The following is a 17166-nucleotide window of genomic DNA, read 5'->3' as shown; positions in this document are numbered from 1 at the left end:
ATATATATCAAATAAATGGTGAAATAGTTTGCAGTAGTAGTGTGCTATGCATGTATTTGTGTTTGTAATAACCATGTTCTACTGTACAACTATCACTGAACCACTTCCGTATTATCACGAATGGTATCAATAACACCATTAAAATCTTAAACAGACAAGTCAACAATACAGCTTTACTTTTGTACAAACAATATATTTTTAGATTCCAATTTCTGGCAAGCCCTTTGTGAGTCAATATGGACTAAGCTGCATTTGAGGTGTGGTGGTAACAATGTGGCAATGGTATAGAGATATATGACAATAAAATCTATAAATAAGTTCCTCTTGAGTATATGGTGTACAACAAAGCCAAGCAACGATGCCGATGATGATGATGATGATGACAATGAGTCGAGCTGCCATGATCTACACGTCATGCTGATGGGAGTGACGCCAACACCGCCAAGCGTGAAGATGTTTCTGATGATTTGTTCCCATTGTGTTGTGCTTTATGGCGGTCAGTAAGGCAGCTGTTGTCAAACACGATGGATTTACCGTGACAAAGGGTCATAATGCCTGTTACCATGACAACTGGTCATATCACAACACACAAAGTACTTATTGCCAGGCAACTATTAATGATTTCATAATGGCACATAGGGTTATGTCATCAAGGTATTGATGTCATACATAAAATATGTTGTCAAGGCATACATAATGAAAGCTGTTGTTACTTCAACCACACAGGCGTTCAGCTGGTGGTAAGGTTGGTCTAAGAAGTAGTCAGCATTATTTTGCAGATCCCTGTTGCAGCAGAGGTTTGCCATTTTCTGGTGTTACTTCAAGGGTAACTGGAGACACTAACACCTTGCCTGACACATGCTCCTCCAAGCCCTGAAAATAACATGTCTTAAGTGAGGGTGAATATTGCACTATGATACATAAAGAATACTTAACTCTTTGCAGGGGAGTGGGAGGGAAGATGAAAGGGGTTTTAATGTGACATTCAAGATTATTTCACTGCTATAGCAGATTTATGTGTGTGATGGCTTGTACTAGTCAGCAAGATGTTCATAAAGTGATAGTCAACAGGGATACCGTGCAGCAGCTTAACAAGGATATTCACTGCTCTATACCCTTAAAATCGAGCGGCATGGAGGGTACATCATGATACATGCATGGGGTACAGGGCTAGGTATCACATCTGATATACATGCATGGGGTACAGGGCTAGGTATCATAATTGACATACATGCAATGGGTACAGGGCAAGGTATCACATTTGATATACATGCAAGGGGTACAGGGCTAGGTATCACATCTGATATACATGCATGGGGTACAGGGCTAGGTATCATAATTGACATACATGCAATGGGTACAGGGCAAGGTATCACATTTGATATACATGCAATGAGTACAGGGCAAGGTATCACAATTGACATACATGCAATGGGTACATGGCTAGGTATCATAATTGACATACATGCATGGGGTACAGGACAAGGTATCACATTTGATATACATGCAATGGGTACAGGGCAAGGTATCACAATTGATATACATGCATGGGGTACAGGGCTAGGTATCATAATTGACATACATGCATGGGGTACAGGGCTAGGTATCATAATTGACATACATGCAAGGGGTACAGGGCAAGGTATCACATTTGATATACATGCATGGAGTACAGGGCAAGGTATCACATTTGATATACATGCAATGGGTACAGGGCAAGGTATCACAATTGATATACATGCATGGGGTACTGGGCTAGGTATCATAATTGACATACATGAAGGGGGTACAGGGCAAGGTATCACAATTGATATACATGCATGGGGTACTGGGCAAGGTATCACATTTGATATACATGCATGGGGTACAGGGCAAGGTATCACATTTGATATACATGCAATGGGTACAGGGCAAGGTATCACAGTTGATATACGTGCAAGTGGTACAGGGCAAGGTATCACAATTGATATACGTGCAATGGGTACAGGGCAAGGTATCACAATTGATATACATGCATGGGGTACTGGGCTAGGTATCATAATTGATATACATGCAGGGGGTACAGGGCAAGGTATCACATTTGATATATATGCATGGGGTACAGGGCTAGGTAGCTATATTCTATCCAATTTTGCTCAGATCTTACAAGCAGGACGAGGCTACTTCACACCCCCTTTACAGTGGAATCACTATACTTGGACCTAACATTCTGATGACTTGAACTCACCTCTCCAGCAAAAGACACTAATGGTGAGATCTCACACACGACTGATTGGCAACTGAAATTAAAACATACATCATATTATATTCATTTGCAACTTCACGAAAAACTATTATTTCCTTCAAGTGAAAATCATTACTAGTGAACACCACTGAATTTAATCAAGGTTTTGAATGCATAGTACTTGTGACAGAGTATACTAGTGAAAAATACATTAAACTGTAACTGTCTAACTATTAAAAGATATTTACTGGAAAGACTAAAATTTAACAAAACCAACATAAATAATTGAAGTTGATATTATATAAATGCAATGTTGGCAATGTCTTACCTCTCGTTTCCATTTTGAATGCCACTGAAAATGGACAGAAAATAGGTTAATTTTGAGTATGCAAAAAACACTTAGGTCAATAGCATGAAGATATATAAAACAGAATATGTTTTGAAAGAGTGCACATCAACAGCCTACTGTTCTGAGCCATGATATTGGCAATAGACCAATGGCAACAATGCTCAAAGGGTGTCTGAATCTGTGTTGACTGGTTCTAATAGTCATAGCAAACTGGTTAGTAGTACCAGGAATTAGAATGGTTCTGCCTGTAACAATACTCCATAGAACCCATTCAAGAATGGTGTCGTCTCCGCTAACTGTTGGATCCAGGTGGCAGGACACCAAGAACTGCATTATAAAATGCAGTGTGGTGGTTCTTGAAAAGTTGCCATTCAAGGGTAGGCTGGTTCACCACCAAATCTCAGGATAGGTGCCAATCCAAGGAACATACCGACCACAAACACTTTCAACCCAAAATAATGGAGACACAAGAAGCTATGGAGAACAGTTCTCGACAATGACATCCAGGACACTGGACGATCAAGCCAGCACACCAGTGAACACCGGTCAGCAGTGTTGTCACTGCCAACAATGGTCGTAGTAACGGCTGTGGTGATCATGGAGGGCATCACAACATTGCATGCCACAATATATGATAAACTATAAATACCAGAATCAACTTTGACCTACTTAGTTTGTTCCGGCTGTATAAGATGCAAGGTCATACATTTCAAAGAAACATAAATCTATTTTCCTTGTTCTAAATCTAAACTTTCTTATGTTTTAGTTAACAAGATTATAATATTTGTTTCAAAATTTTGTTTTGGCAGCAATAATTAGTTCATGATTAAAAACTGAAGAAACAGATCATGGACTATTCTACTACCTTGTCTGAGTTTGAATGGCAGATCCTTCGCTGTCCACGAACTTGCCTCCAGCCTTAACAATGTATCGTTGATGGAGGTTGTTCAGAGCCTGGCGACAAGTGCTAGGAGTGTCCTTCACTTTAACCTTAGCATCTTCACTGTCAGCGTTCTTCAGGGGAGAGAACTCATCCTCTCTCAGCACATCCCACACAGCAAAGTTTCTGTCACATTTACACCACACAACGGACAAAACCAGCACATGTGGTAACACATGGTGGGAAGGGGAGGAGACAAGCCATGTCACCGGCGACCCAGCAAGCATTGGAAGGGCATGAGGAAGCGTAAGAGCGAGTAAGCAGAGCACACAGACACCAACCAAAAAGAAAAGGGAAACCCACGTTAGTTGCACAGCATTATACAGTAAAAGTTGAGCAACTACTCTGCAGTACATTGGCGAGAGATATTAACATTGGAAGAAGGAAATATTGCAGCAATACTAGAATCAAGGAGCCATGATTTTAAATTAGAGTTAATTTAATGATGAGATGGATGATTCAGACTAATTCATGGTGGTTGTGGTGCAAGACCTGATTGTTTTCTATGATCTCCATTCTCGGGGCAAAATCTTTTGCTGCCAAATAATGTATGTTAAACAAAAAATTTCTTTAAAATATTCTTTGACCACAAAGTTGAATTTTGTCATTACACAATAATGAATTGCTGTGTTGAGTTTTCACATTCTCAATACAGTGATAGGTTGATCCCAGCACTATTCCCAATTCTTTTCAGCTTTATACCTAGAAAGTTTAATGATATATTTAGGAACTTTGTTCCCGCTCTTATCCGACTGATGTCAAATCTTCTTACCAATAGTCTTTGTGGAAAACTCAGTGTGGAAAAACATGCCAAATTTTGGGAATCAAACATTTATATCAAACGTAGTACAAATATGATCTTGCACTGTTGCGGAATCTGATGTTGAACTGAACCTCACATCCCAAACCTTTCTAATAACAAGGACTCCTGTCTCTCAGTCATGATAATGCAGAGAAGTTAATCATATATTTCATGTCATGTTCATAATATAGCCTGTATTTTGCACATCATACACCAACAATACTACATGCAAAAATTCATTTTCTGGTGATTATTCCCAGGAAATGAAACACATATAGCCAAAAATTAAGCATATTTCATTGAGCATATTTCTTGTAACACTATCATCAGTGTAATTTCATCTGTTGTGTGAGTGAAATCATAGACACATGTACATACTAAGGATCAATTTCCTTCAGTACTCTTTCATGTAGAAGACTTGTGTTTTTCCTCTACATAGTATGATATATGGGGTTTATAGAAAAACTCCACTTTGATATTCACTTTCTAACAGAAATTTCAAAGTATTTCTGAAGATGCCTATCCTCCCTACTCCTTCAGCATCACCCTCACACGAACAGGAATATACAACTACGTAGTTTGAAATGTTGCACAGATCTTCAATGCATGAATGATGTTTCAGTTCACTGCAAGATTGCAAAACACATGTATTATTTGGTAAAGTGCACAGCAATATTTTCATATCCTTGTTTTAATACATAGTACTATGTGAATCAATGTTCTAATGTTCTTTAACTGATATCTTTCTTTTGCACAGACGATGAAACAGTTAATTGTTAATATGCCTGTCTATATAAATGACTGTTAAGTCTAGAGAGACCAAGTAAGTCAACACTAACTTCAATCTACGAGTTTCAAGTACAACCACACTGTTAGATCATTAACCTAGCTGAAAGAAAAGATAGCTATATGTTTGGGCATATAATGGTGTAAGTAGAAGCTTATATGTACATACAAGGCAATACACTGCCCACTCCAACACCGGGTAATACATCAAATATTGATATGAAATGAGGTACATGCATGCTGTTACCATAGTTACCATGAATAGATGATATGGTCTCTGTACACTTTCTGCATGGTAATCAGGGCAACGACCCTGACCAGAATTTGTCAGTGGTCCAGAGGAACAATCTACTGGTCTTATTAGATCTTCACTACTAGACACAATTGTGATGAGAAAAAGGCCCCCAATGAAAGCTGTATTTTCTGACAAGCATTATGTACTGGGGACGTATGTCGACCTGGGATAACTTTACATAAGGGCAATATCCATGACAGTAACATGATTATTACTACAGATGACACCAAGTGCATAAACGATAATTACAGATTTTTCTAAATGGAGTAAATCAAGTACACCAGAACAATTACACAAAAGGAAATATGCCTGTAACTGGTGCCAGCATTATCAACAGATTGTTTTAGACAGGTAATAGGTAATTAGTATACTCTCAAGACCTATTGGTGTCTATACCTTGAATTAGCACTGAGGAGTTTACTATATGGCCTTGATGTAATGAATAGCAGTGACAAGCTATATGAACTATTCATGGTCGCCCCATGTAGATGATGTATTACTAGCCCTAGTCCCAACACCAGCAGCAGGCTTCCTCTCCTCCATAATCAGGCAACACATCCTCCACAGTAGCATTAACAACATGTTTTCTAACTCATGGCTTGGTAACTTGGCATTTTCCTCTGACAGAAACAATATTTCAGGTATCATTTGTCAGTCAACTAACAATGGAGGAAAGCCCTAATATGATGCCAGTAGACATTTACAACTTGCTGAAACCCATTAGCAATAGACTAACGGGATCTGTAGGTCGGGCTCACTGACTTTGTTGACGAATGTCATCATATCTTAATCGTGTAGATAGATGCTCATGCTGTTGATCACTTGATTGTCTGGTCTCAATTATTTACAGACCGCCGCCACATAGCTGGAATATTACTGAGTGCCGTGTTAAACAACAAACCAACCATTAGCACTAAATGAGCAGTGACTGGCCAAGGATCATTAAGTGTGTGCCCCATTTTACAAAACAACCTTAGCACTATGACTGTTGTAAGTCTCTGTTCAAGTAAGGGAGTAACAATCGCTTTAGGACTAAGATGGCTTTGTACAACGTCACCGTTGGCAGCATCAGGAAATGACCTCTTTTCATAAAATTCGATAAAATCCTGAAAATATCGAAGACTTTGCCCCAGATCACAACTTACGTGGCAAACTGAAAGACATCAAAGACAAACTTCTCCATCTTGATGCCGTTTGATGTGGTTGGCTTCTGGACCTTGCAGTCACTGTCCACATACTGGATCTTCTTCTTTGCCACGTGGTGCTTCAGTTGACTCTCCTGGGGGCCACTGTCACACAATTGCAGTTTGTGAGTAAATCTTTCATTGCTTCCTCTGACTTTTGTTTACAACATCATCAAAACCAAGCAGGTAAGATGTAATAAGAAAGTAAGATTCTTTATGTATAACAACTTCTTTATTATATATGATGCGACACTTCGGTATGGATTCTTATACCGTTGTCAAGCAAGAGTTGACAATGGATAACCTTCTCGGCAGGATAAAGTCAACTGATATTTTCAGTATCTGTTGGGGTCATATATGGATATCAATGCAAATTAGAGAGGTCATATGCAAATTTTAGGGACTACTTTCACTATGTAAACAAACATGGCGTCACGCCCATCTATTGGTGATCATGTCCGGATTGACGGCCATGGTTACGATACTGTCAGTCCTTTGATCCAAGAAAATTCATTTCTGGTAATGATGGATAGAGTGAATTACGGAGCGAAGATAGAAGTTCATAGGCTGATGGAGATACCAACACAAGTTCCCTGACAGACTGTCAGTGTTAGCGGAATCCAGGTTTCGTACCGTACATTAAAGCCAAGACTCGCTAAATACAATGTTTATTCCTAATGCAGGATATTAACCATCCCACAACACCCTCGCGTGATAACCTGTATGTTTGTACATAAGAATGTTGTATTTTTTGCCTTCTTTCCAAACTGCTATCATTAATACTTAAAGTCCCCCATTGCAAGACATTTATGCATTGCCATTATATACATCACGCTCTATTTTTTCTTTACCTCTTCAGTTGGAAAATAATTCCTTATGTGTCAACATAAATGTGTATGTTCTTGAGTGCACATATTTCTCTGTTGTTTATTTCCATGGAACCAACTTACTCAGATGCATGTTTCAGGAAGTCGATTGTGAAGAAATGATTGCAGATATTGCCAGCATTAAAGGCCAGTTTGCCATCTTCGTTTCTCTTCTCAGCAGTGGCCTGTGTGATTTCACTGTACTCCACCACCTGGTACACACCATCCACTTTACACACCACCCCCACAGCCTCCGTCGGGAATGCCTTCTCTACGACCTGCAACACAGGATCAAGCACTAAATCACACACAAGACAAGTGTTCAAAGCTTGATGATTTACTTCATGATGCTTACTCATATCATACTTTCCAGCAAATCTTGCCTGCCATGCTATCATATATCACTATGTAAGTTTCAAGTGTTCAAGTGAACAGCCCATTCAGTACTTACAGTTCTAATATCTATAGCTTAATTGTTGAACATGAATAGCAACATCCTGGCAAATATATCACACCTTTGCAGCACAGTTAGCTCCCTTTGAGATGCAGAACCCCATGAAGATGGGGTCAGCCATTTTGACAAGAATGTTGTCTACACAGTAGACATGTATGTACTCAATGCCACGCTTCTCCATGTCATCAAGGACCTTGCTTCGACGTAGGGCGCGGTACAAGCCTCCATTACCATCTGTAACAAAGAAACCATAGTTTTAAATGACACGCCACTTGGAAAGTTGTTATGCTGAAGTCGAGCCTCAATAATAGGAGATTATTCCATCATTTCAGACTGTGAAATAGAAACAAAATCTCCTTCACAACTGAAGAGTGAAAGTCGCTAATGAGTTGGTCAACATTCAAGGATTATCAGAGAAGATGGAGGATGGCATGAATGACTTACTGTACGTTTATGTGAATGAACACTGGCTCTTCAGTCTGGCAACAATAATTTTTTACAACTATTCTACCTACAGCACTATGAGAATCAATAAATAAATAATGTTAGTGTCATATGGCAACAAAACATGTTATTGGTATATTCATCACATCAATAACAACAATCTTCATTTAAGCAATGCACATGTCAATACTGAGTCAAAGGAAGCTCAAACTAAATTTGATAATTAACTTGACACAGTATCTCCTTCTGTGAAGACTTGAGGACTCATCCATAGGATGTTGCATTTGTTGAATATTCTGATCAGCCAATCAGTTTTGAGGCTTCTTAATTCTTGGTACAAGTGAACAACAACTTTCACTTCAGTATCCAGAACACAAACTTCATTGGTCTGTCCCAAATGTAAACAATAAATGCCCTGCCAGTCATATCAGAGTGAAAAATCTCATTTTTATGAGATTGATAGTCAAAATACAAGTGGAAGCTCTTTGAAGAAGAGCTTGATCTCTCTTGGAGCAAGGGCTATTTGGAAGAAGAGCTAGATCTTACCTGGAGCAAGGGCAAGTTTGGAGGGACTCTGTAAAATAATCTCTCCATCAAAGCTGAAGCAAGGGAGCAAACTCTGCTCAAACAGGACAACATCGTCCTTCTGTAGACCAAAGTAGTTGTTCTTAGCAAAGAACTCTCGTGTGGGCTCCATTGTGTGTTCACTGGTCATAATGTACCTGAAGGTATCATAGAAATTGATAAATACAGCTGTTACCTGCATATTCACATTGTGGGCACATGATTATTTCGTCATTTTACTTTGATTCTGTTCTGAAATAGCAACTTTTTGCAGAGAGTGAGTGAGTGAGTTTGATTTTACACCGCTTTTACCATTTAACCCGGGCCCTCGCCGTGATGAGCAAACGCTTTACCCACTAGGCTACCCCACCGCCTCCTTTTTGCAGAGAATCTTCCCATGCAAGACAAAGACTTGTAATAATAGTGACTACCAAAATGAAGTCATAAATTAGCTACATATAGAACATGTAGTTTGTTCATTGAGTAGACCAGTAGCTAGAAGCCATGTATGCCTTCTCGGTACTGCAAATGTCAGAGACTTGATTTATCAGTGTACCTATTTTTTTAAATAAAGATGTCTGATACATACCATTTCCATGCATTAACAAAGCACAGCCATAATTTAGCATTATATTACCTCACCTTTGAATCCGAATCAAATACAATGCCTTAGGTCTCATAGTATCTTGTGTCACATCTTTCTTTAACAAAAGTGTACTTAACATGTTTTTCAGTGCCCTGTTCCATAAGTTCAACGCAATCTTAGTGCTACAATGATTGTAATCCTATGTTAAAGTATGAGACTTAGGAGCACCTTAGCACTAAGATCGTATTGTGGAATGAGGCCCTGAACTGTATGTGTGTAAAATACAATATGCTCACCATGGTATAACTCCTGAATTGCCTGACTGTTTCTTGCCTAGGTTCTGAACACTCAAAATACGCTCAGCCTGAATTTGATAAAGGGTCTTCTTGGAGGGCAGCCCCACATTGTACATGCCCTTGGGGTAGGGTACCCCCAGTCTGGTCCCTTGGCCTCCAGCAAGCAGCAACACTGCCACCTTGTTCTCACTCACTGCAGTCAGACCTGAGGGAGACATGGAGACTCATTAAACATTAAAGATTGATTGAACATTACACTTTGTGTGATACACTCAAACTTATGGCAATTTGTATTTTAACAATGTAGTCCATAATAGTGTGTGTGTGTGTGTGTGTGTGTGTGTGCGCGTGCGTCCGGTAAGTGGAGTGCGTCGCGTGGAGTGCGTCGCGTGGAGTGCGTCGCGTGGCGTGAGGCGTGCGTCGCGTCATGCGTGCGTGCGCCCGTGTGCACCAATTACACAGCGAGTTAATATACAGATTCATTACACTTCAGAGGTATGGTGTAACCATAACCTGTGACATGATGTACATGGGGTGGGTGAAAAGGTCACTGCCTAAGTAGGATGAAGTTGGTGGTAATTATTTTTCATCATACTCCGATTGGAGGTCCACACAATGCTATCAAAGAAGCAGCAGTTCTTGGTCCACACCGATGTAAATAAAAGCCTCCTTCTGTTGGTAAGTAGTGACATGCTTGCCATAGAGTTCTTCCTTCACGTCTGGGAAGAGGTGAAATCTACACTGCCAAATCCATTGTCATATATGTATTGTATCTTCATAATCTTGCATCTTGATGCTTGCTTCCCCTCAAAGCTACTCATATCTTAACAATGGCAAGGGAAGGAGCAGCATCCTCTAAGGTTCAAAACTTTTCATTCGGTCCCCTTGTATCTCACAGAGATGTTCACATGATGTACCAAATGACATGAGACACTCTATATGTTTCATGTTCTTTCACCAAAATACATTATTCAACACCATAGTGTCATATCACATAACAAGGACTCTTTTTCAGTTTATCATAATGATTTTGTGTGATAACTGTATCATGGCAAACAGTATCAGATTACAGATTACACTGAAACTTCAGGGATTTGATTCTCTGGGATGGTCATGAAAAGTACCAAACTGTGATTTTTGTTTGTTTAGGTTGAAGGTTTGACTGAATGTCATTTTAAAAAAACAAACATAAATAAGGGAAAGAAATCCCAATGCAGTCTCAAGTTTATTCAAAAGGCTAAATATATTTTGTCTGTGTGTACTTGGGTTATTTCATAGCCCCTATTGTCATTCTTGTCATGAATGACCTGGGTATCCCTCTGCCCTAAAGCTCTTTGCTATTTCTATCTTATCACTTGTCTAAGGAATGTAACAGTATCAGCTGCTTGGGCCTTTCACTGCTCAGTGTGACTGTCTACATTACTTATAGTCAGTGTTATAGGCTTACAGATATAATCAAAATAGAAAATAGTTATGAAATGACACCTGTATTGTCTGTCAAGCAAAGTACAGGAAACCAACAGGAACTATATAGGCTCTTCAAATTGTGTGTTCATATACTAGTAGTCTTACAGCTGGTCTGTTATAAAGACCATCTGAATAAACCTATCTGAATATTTTCCCAATATATTATATATATATACTTGGCTATGTTCTACTGTATTGTAAATCAAGGCTTCCTTGGGTACTGAAGATAGGCTCTTTTGTATTTGAATCTAGGAAACTCTAAATGTTTAACTTTCAGCATACAGGGAATAATTTTTAACGCTGTTGAAAATATTTAAGCCATGTGATCAGTTGTGAAATACAGTGAGTTATGTGCAACGTTTTTCTCTGCACATGTCCTATATTAATGATCTACATGATAACACATGAAGTTGATATGAAGGTTGAAGGGCATAAATGAATCAGTTGTTATGTAACACAAAAAGTAATGGTACTTATACCTACAATCGAGATGTTATCAGGTAGACAATCTAGATAAGAATTACACACCACTGTATCAGGACAAACATAAGTGGCGCCAGTTAACCAGGAAGGCGACAGCATGTCATATCAGGTGGCCTACACAAATTACGCAAGCAGTAAACTCAGTGTGATACAAGTACGATTGTGATGTCAAAGAGTAATGAGTGATAAGGGATAATGCTACTTTCATGTATAGTAATTGTACCACCCATCTAAAATGGAAAGAGAAACTGTCTAATGCACATAAGGGCAAGATCTGAATTTGTTATTTATTACCTATTTAGAAGTACGTATTCAGACTGAGAAAAACCAAACTTGATTTATTGTACATTGTTCTGTGACTGCAAAGTGTGTTCAATGTAACCTCAGTGAAGCCCTTCTTACACTGACTGGGTTTGGGTTGTTCACATTCATGTTATTATATGTATAGGGGGCTGAAATGATTTTCACTATGAGGTGAATATTTATTTTTATGTGTTTTGACCATGCTGGCAGTGCGAATTTATTATAATAGTGACCACAATACAGTCAAATTAAATATATGATAGTGCTGACTGTCATCATGTCAGGCTTTGATGCATTCCATTTTGCATATCCTGCTTTTATAAATAACTCCCAAATTCATGTGAAAACACTCCTTTGACACAAATTCATGAATATTCAATTTTGGTAATTACAAATTACGAACTGATTTCATGAAAAGACAGTCCAACTCACTGAATATGCAAGTGAATAGAAACAGCCCTGTGTAATTAGTAGTGTTGGGAGTTAGCTAGGTTTCATCAGTGAATAACACAAATATTGGTTATCAATGGTTTGTTCCAACGGATCAGTCCCTGATTAAGTTACCCAGTATTTTCCAGACATTGTGTGTCAGAAGAAAATGCTTCTTCAACTTAAAATTAACCATAAATGTATCAATGCGTACTTATTTACTTATGAAAGGAAAGATAAACACACAAAGAAAACCACTAGCTATCTTTTAAATAGCTGGAACTACATCAGAACTTCAAAATGCAATTTTTTTACCTGAAACAATGCACTGCTATAAGAATGGTAATTACGAGAATCTTCTCTTGCATACAACTTCTCCGTAAAAAGGTAACATAGTAGATATGCAACAAAGAAGCATTACCTTTTTCTCATAACTGAGAAGTGTTTCTGGGTCAGTCTTGGAGGAACTGCCACAGACCTCTGAGGACAGGGGCTGAAGATGGTCATCTATCTTCTGGGCAGCAGAGTTCAGGAACTCCTGTGCATTCTTGTAGAAGGTGGTGACCTCCTCATAGTCGATACTGGTGAGCTCCTTGTAGAAGTGCTCCTTGTCCTCGGAACTCAGCCCGTCCCAGAACTTGAGCAGGTGCCCCTGTCCGTGCTTGTTGAGGGTGGATCTCAGACCATCTATGTCCATATTGACTGGATGTTTGTGTCGGTGATGTGTGCAGTTATTTGCTGCAATGAATTAAACATCTTGAAAAGAGCTGAAAATACTTTGCAAATTATGTTACATTATGTAAGGGTTTATTTCCCAGATAGCACAGTGGTAATAACATATCTTTTTCATAAATGCAACAGGAATAATCACCCAGATGCTACAGGTGAGCAATATAGTTTTCAATATTAATGAATCTCATATTACAACCTCAACATGCATCATTTATGACAGACATTTGCAAACATGCTTCCTGTGACGGTGTTTCTTGTGATATTATCACAACTAGTAGGGGTGACGAAATCACCAATAAAAGGTGAAATCTGTGTCTTGATTCAAGTTGAAACATCTCAAAGATTAATCATTAGGTTTCCACTGTTTCTGCATGAAATCTCTTTAAAATCTAACTGAATGAAACATTTTTATGCTGTATTATTTAGAGATAGATGTAAAGTTTTGAAGGCACAAAGCAATCTGTTTCAATACAATCTGCAGGATCAGGTTCAGGGATGGAAATAACCCATTGCCCGACGTCCGAGTCCAGTGTTTTTTCTGTCGGGCAAGCAAATTTGTATATCACACTGTACCGGTGTCCAGTTGACTTTTCAATGGTAATTATGTTGTTTATTTAAAAAATCAGCAAGAAAACGGTTGGTATAGAGGAAAAATTATCTGGGCAAGTGACTTTACATGTGCCACTGAACCGGAGTACACTATCAATTTTAAAGTTATTTCCACCCCTGAGGTTTGCTGCAAAAGGCGGTAACCACAAGTATACATTAATCTGTCGACATCATCAGCACCAAATCATTTGAAACTAATTAAACCTCTCTACCTATGATCCATGGACACTATTTATATTCCGCTCATCTAAACAAGTGAGAAATTGTAGCACGTACTAGTAAGTTTTATCCCAAAGTGTAGCCAAGAACACTCAGCTTATGAGCATAGGCAGCAGTCCAGAACAAGTAGGGCACTTTGACACCCAACATTTTTATGAAAAGTATGGGATGTTGGAAATCTATTCAGATCATGAATCCCCACAGGCAATCCATAGTACTATTGACAATGGAACATCTGACCATGTGGCCTGTAAGTAAATGAACTCAGAAAAGCAAATATATAATCTAATTTGCCACATGCGACACTTGACACTCACCTTCAGTGTTAACTATAAGATATGGAAGAAAATCTGCAATGTACTGAAAAATCTTTAAACTAAAGCATCCAAAGGAAGGCTCACTGTTCTTCTGTCAGTTGATTAATAAAAGTCAAGACAGTGGTATGCCTATCAGTACTATGCCCATGACACTTCCTGCTTGACCTGTCACACTGTCTGAGCGAACAAGTAAATGTAATGTTGACTGACCTTAAATACCCTTAATCCAACAGTCCCTAACTGTCAGCCAGCGGGTGTGTTACAAGTCCTTGTATACACTGATAACACGCCCCCACTTCTTCCAGTGTTGTACCCTCAGTAGTGGACAGTGCTTTATCTACATCAGTACAGCATAAACGTATGTCCACCACATCACAGGGATATATACATCTACATATATATAGGTTGTATGTGTGTTATCTGTTATATGTGGGTTGACAACTCTGGCATTAGCAACACAAGACTGTCACATGCATTAACTGTCTCTCCTTATCACATGCAATAATCACTGGAATGACTGTCCTGTGTGTGTTACATGACAAGCCCTCCAGTCAGAAAAGAGGATTAGCAACACCCAATGCAAGGGAGTAGTCCTCAGGTCACTACTAAAAGATGAAGCTATCACTTACCTACTGGCCCTAATAAGAGAACAAAAGTGCCTATCTAAACAACATTACATCACAAGTTGCACGGTCTATATCTCAGTCAGCCTGCATGCCTGCAGCTATTGCACCTACTGATAAGTTGCTGCCAGGTATCTCCCCACTGATAACAGTTTGTAATTGTCTAAAGAATCACATGCAGGAAACATAGGGAGGCCTGTGAGGTTTGGCATACTTTCTATCTTCAACCGGTGATGACTGTTATAAGTGATGCTATAACACTCTGAACATAGTGCATATGAATACTGTATAGGAGCTTTAACTAAAATCAAAACCTTTTTAGGGACTGGTCATTCAAAATGAGGAAGGGCGGGTCAATGTGTGTTGGGGGTGGGTGGGGGTGTCACAGATAGACACACAGACAGATTATTTATTAAAGTCTCACCTTAATTTTTACATAAAATACATATGGTACAGAATATAAAAGTATAAAAAGTGAGCCACCCCAAAAATGGGTTATGAGAGACTAAGATTACAATAAATAAATAAATTTCCGTATACACATAAAATCACATCGATAAAGGCATGACATAAATATGGTTAGATAGTAAAAGAGTAATCCCTTCTCATCACACAGTTCCTCTACTTCTCAATTATCTTCTTGTTGTTTTTGCTAATTATTTACTGCATATACATAACCCTGTTTTCTACCTGACTCATACCTGCTTGACAACGATACAAAAATCTGTATCGAAATGTCACATCACATGAATACAGAAGTTGTTCATCCATAAATGTTTGTCCTTATCTCACTCTCCCAACTTCTATAAATGCCACCCAAAGAAACTACATGTATATATTACATACATATGTTGGTTTACAAATGATGCTACAATGTCTAAAGCAAAACCTAAATGAAGAGCATGTGCAGTTTCAACCCATCAGTCTCTCACCAACAGTAGACAATGAAGTCAGGTGTTTAGCAGCACACCTACCCTCAGTACACCCACACAAACATACCACCAGAAACATCCATTGTACAGGGTTACATCTGAGTATCAACTGATAGACTGGCCATTGTATGAATCTCAGTTCATAACTTCTACCACTTTCTCAACTTGTAATTTTTTTAAACATAAAAGATCGTATACAACTTGTTAACAGGAATAGTTTTATGTTGTTTGGGAAAGTAATATTGAGTTAAAACACTCTAAAGGAAGAGTTAAAACATATTTATTCTTTGCTCGACTGGATAAGGAGCTAGTGTTTACCAAAGTCTAATTTACAACATACGTGCATTAGTTGTAGGGAGTCAGTCATGCTGTAGAATACTCTCCTACCCAGTTTGGTAGCCAAGCCAAGTGACAAGTCTTCACATGTCGATAAACCCATTCCACAAAACGTTGAACCTGTGAAGGTCCGAGTTAGAATGAACCTTCAGTAACCCATGCTTGTTGTAAGAGGCGACTAACGGGATTGGGTGGTCAGACTCGCTGTCTTGGTTGACACATGTCATTGGTTCCCAATTGCGTAGATTGATGCTCATGTTGTTGATCACTGGATTGTCTGGTCAAGACTCGATTATTTACAGACCGCTGCCATATAGCTGAAGTATTGCTGAGTGTGGCGTAAAACTAAACTCATTCACTCACAAATGTTGAACTATCATTGAGAAAATATCTTAAAATGTGAAAAACTATTTCTATTTAAGTAACTACCCCCTTTCTTACACCAGTTGTATGGCTCACTGAAGCTGTATGGACAGCTAGTGATACTGTCACATCAATGTGTCAAGCTACCTTGTCATGCAGGTTACTCTGACAGATGCAGTAGTCTATCTATATACATCAAAGAAAGGCTTGCAAGACTAAGTTGGTTTCTTTGATTGGCATTCTAGAAGTTGGGTAGATGAAGAATGAGGACTATTTTTATGGATATACAACTTCTTTATTCTATATAGGCGACGTTTCGACATAGATTCCACTATCGTTGTCAATGTCGCTGTTAAGAAACAGGAGAAAAGTCTTGTCATGTGATAAGCCTACACCTTCAGTGTGATCACTGGAGCAGAATGGAGTAAGGCGAGCGGACTTGAATAAGTTCAGTGTTGGTAAACTATTGTTAGCCCAATGCTTCAGAAAAGTCGACATACCGGCCTTTTAAACAATGCGCACAAGTGATTGCATTGCCTGACAAAATTTAAAAAATATATCCG

The 17166-nt window shown here is 38.8% G+C and overlaps 1 protein-coding gene across 3 annotated transcripts in view; it reads right to left on the bottom strand.

Annotated features, from left to right (window-relative positions):
• Nucleotides 1–177: 177 nt before the first annotated feature.
• Nucleotides 178–17166, bottom strand: part of LOC124270486 (UDP-N-acetylhexosamine pyrophosphorylase-like) — a 34375-nt gene continuing 17386 nt past the window's right edge. The window contains exons 1-11 of one of the 3 annotated variants that reach the window (XM_046705488.1): nucleotides 14560–14583; nucleotides 12895–13210; nucleotides 9791–9997; nucleotides 8891–9066; nucleotides 7962–8134; nucleotides 7531–7724; nucleotides 6542–6685; nucleotides 3439–3645; nucleotides 2553–2576; nucleotides 2228–2279; nucleotides 178–873 (exon numbers count right to left, since the gene is read on the bottom strand). In XM_046705488.1, coding sequence (XP_046561444.1) covers nucleotides 769–873; nucleotides 2228–2279; nucleotides 2553–2576; nucleotides 3439–3645; nucleotides 6542–6685; nucleotides 7531–7724; nucleotides 7962–8134; nucleotides 8891–9066; nucleotides 9791–9997; nucleotides 12895–13169 — 1557 coding nt within the window. In that variant the 5' untranslated portion in view covers nucleotides 13170–13210; nucleotides 14560–14583 and the 3' untranslated portion in view covers nucleotides 178–768. Of the gene's footprint in view, nucleotides 874–2227; nucleotides 2280–2552; nucleotides 2577–3438; nucleotides 3646–6541; nucleotides 6686–7530; nucleotides 7725–7961; nucleotides 8135–8890; nucleotides 9067–9790; nucleotides 9998–12894; nucleotides 13211–14559; nucleotides 14584–17166 lie in introns of those variants that run through there. The other 2 variants (XM_046705487.1, XM_046705489.1) reach the window with 2 other exon arrangements.

Source organism: Haliotis rubra, unplaced genomic scaffold (assembly GCF_003918875.1).
Source record: "Haliotis rubra isolate DU_JTF1 unplaced genomic scaffold, ASM391887v1 Scf152, whole genome shotgun sequence".
Taxonomy (NCBI): domain Eukaryota; kingdom Metazoa; phylum Mollusca; class Gastropoda; order Lepetellida; family Haliotidae; genus Haliotis; species Haliotis rubra.
The sequence above is the reverse complement of the archived record's forward strand: the minus strand, read 5'-3'. Positions and strand labels throughout refer to the sequence as shown.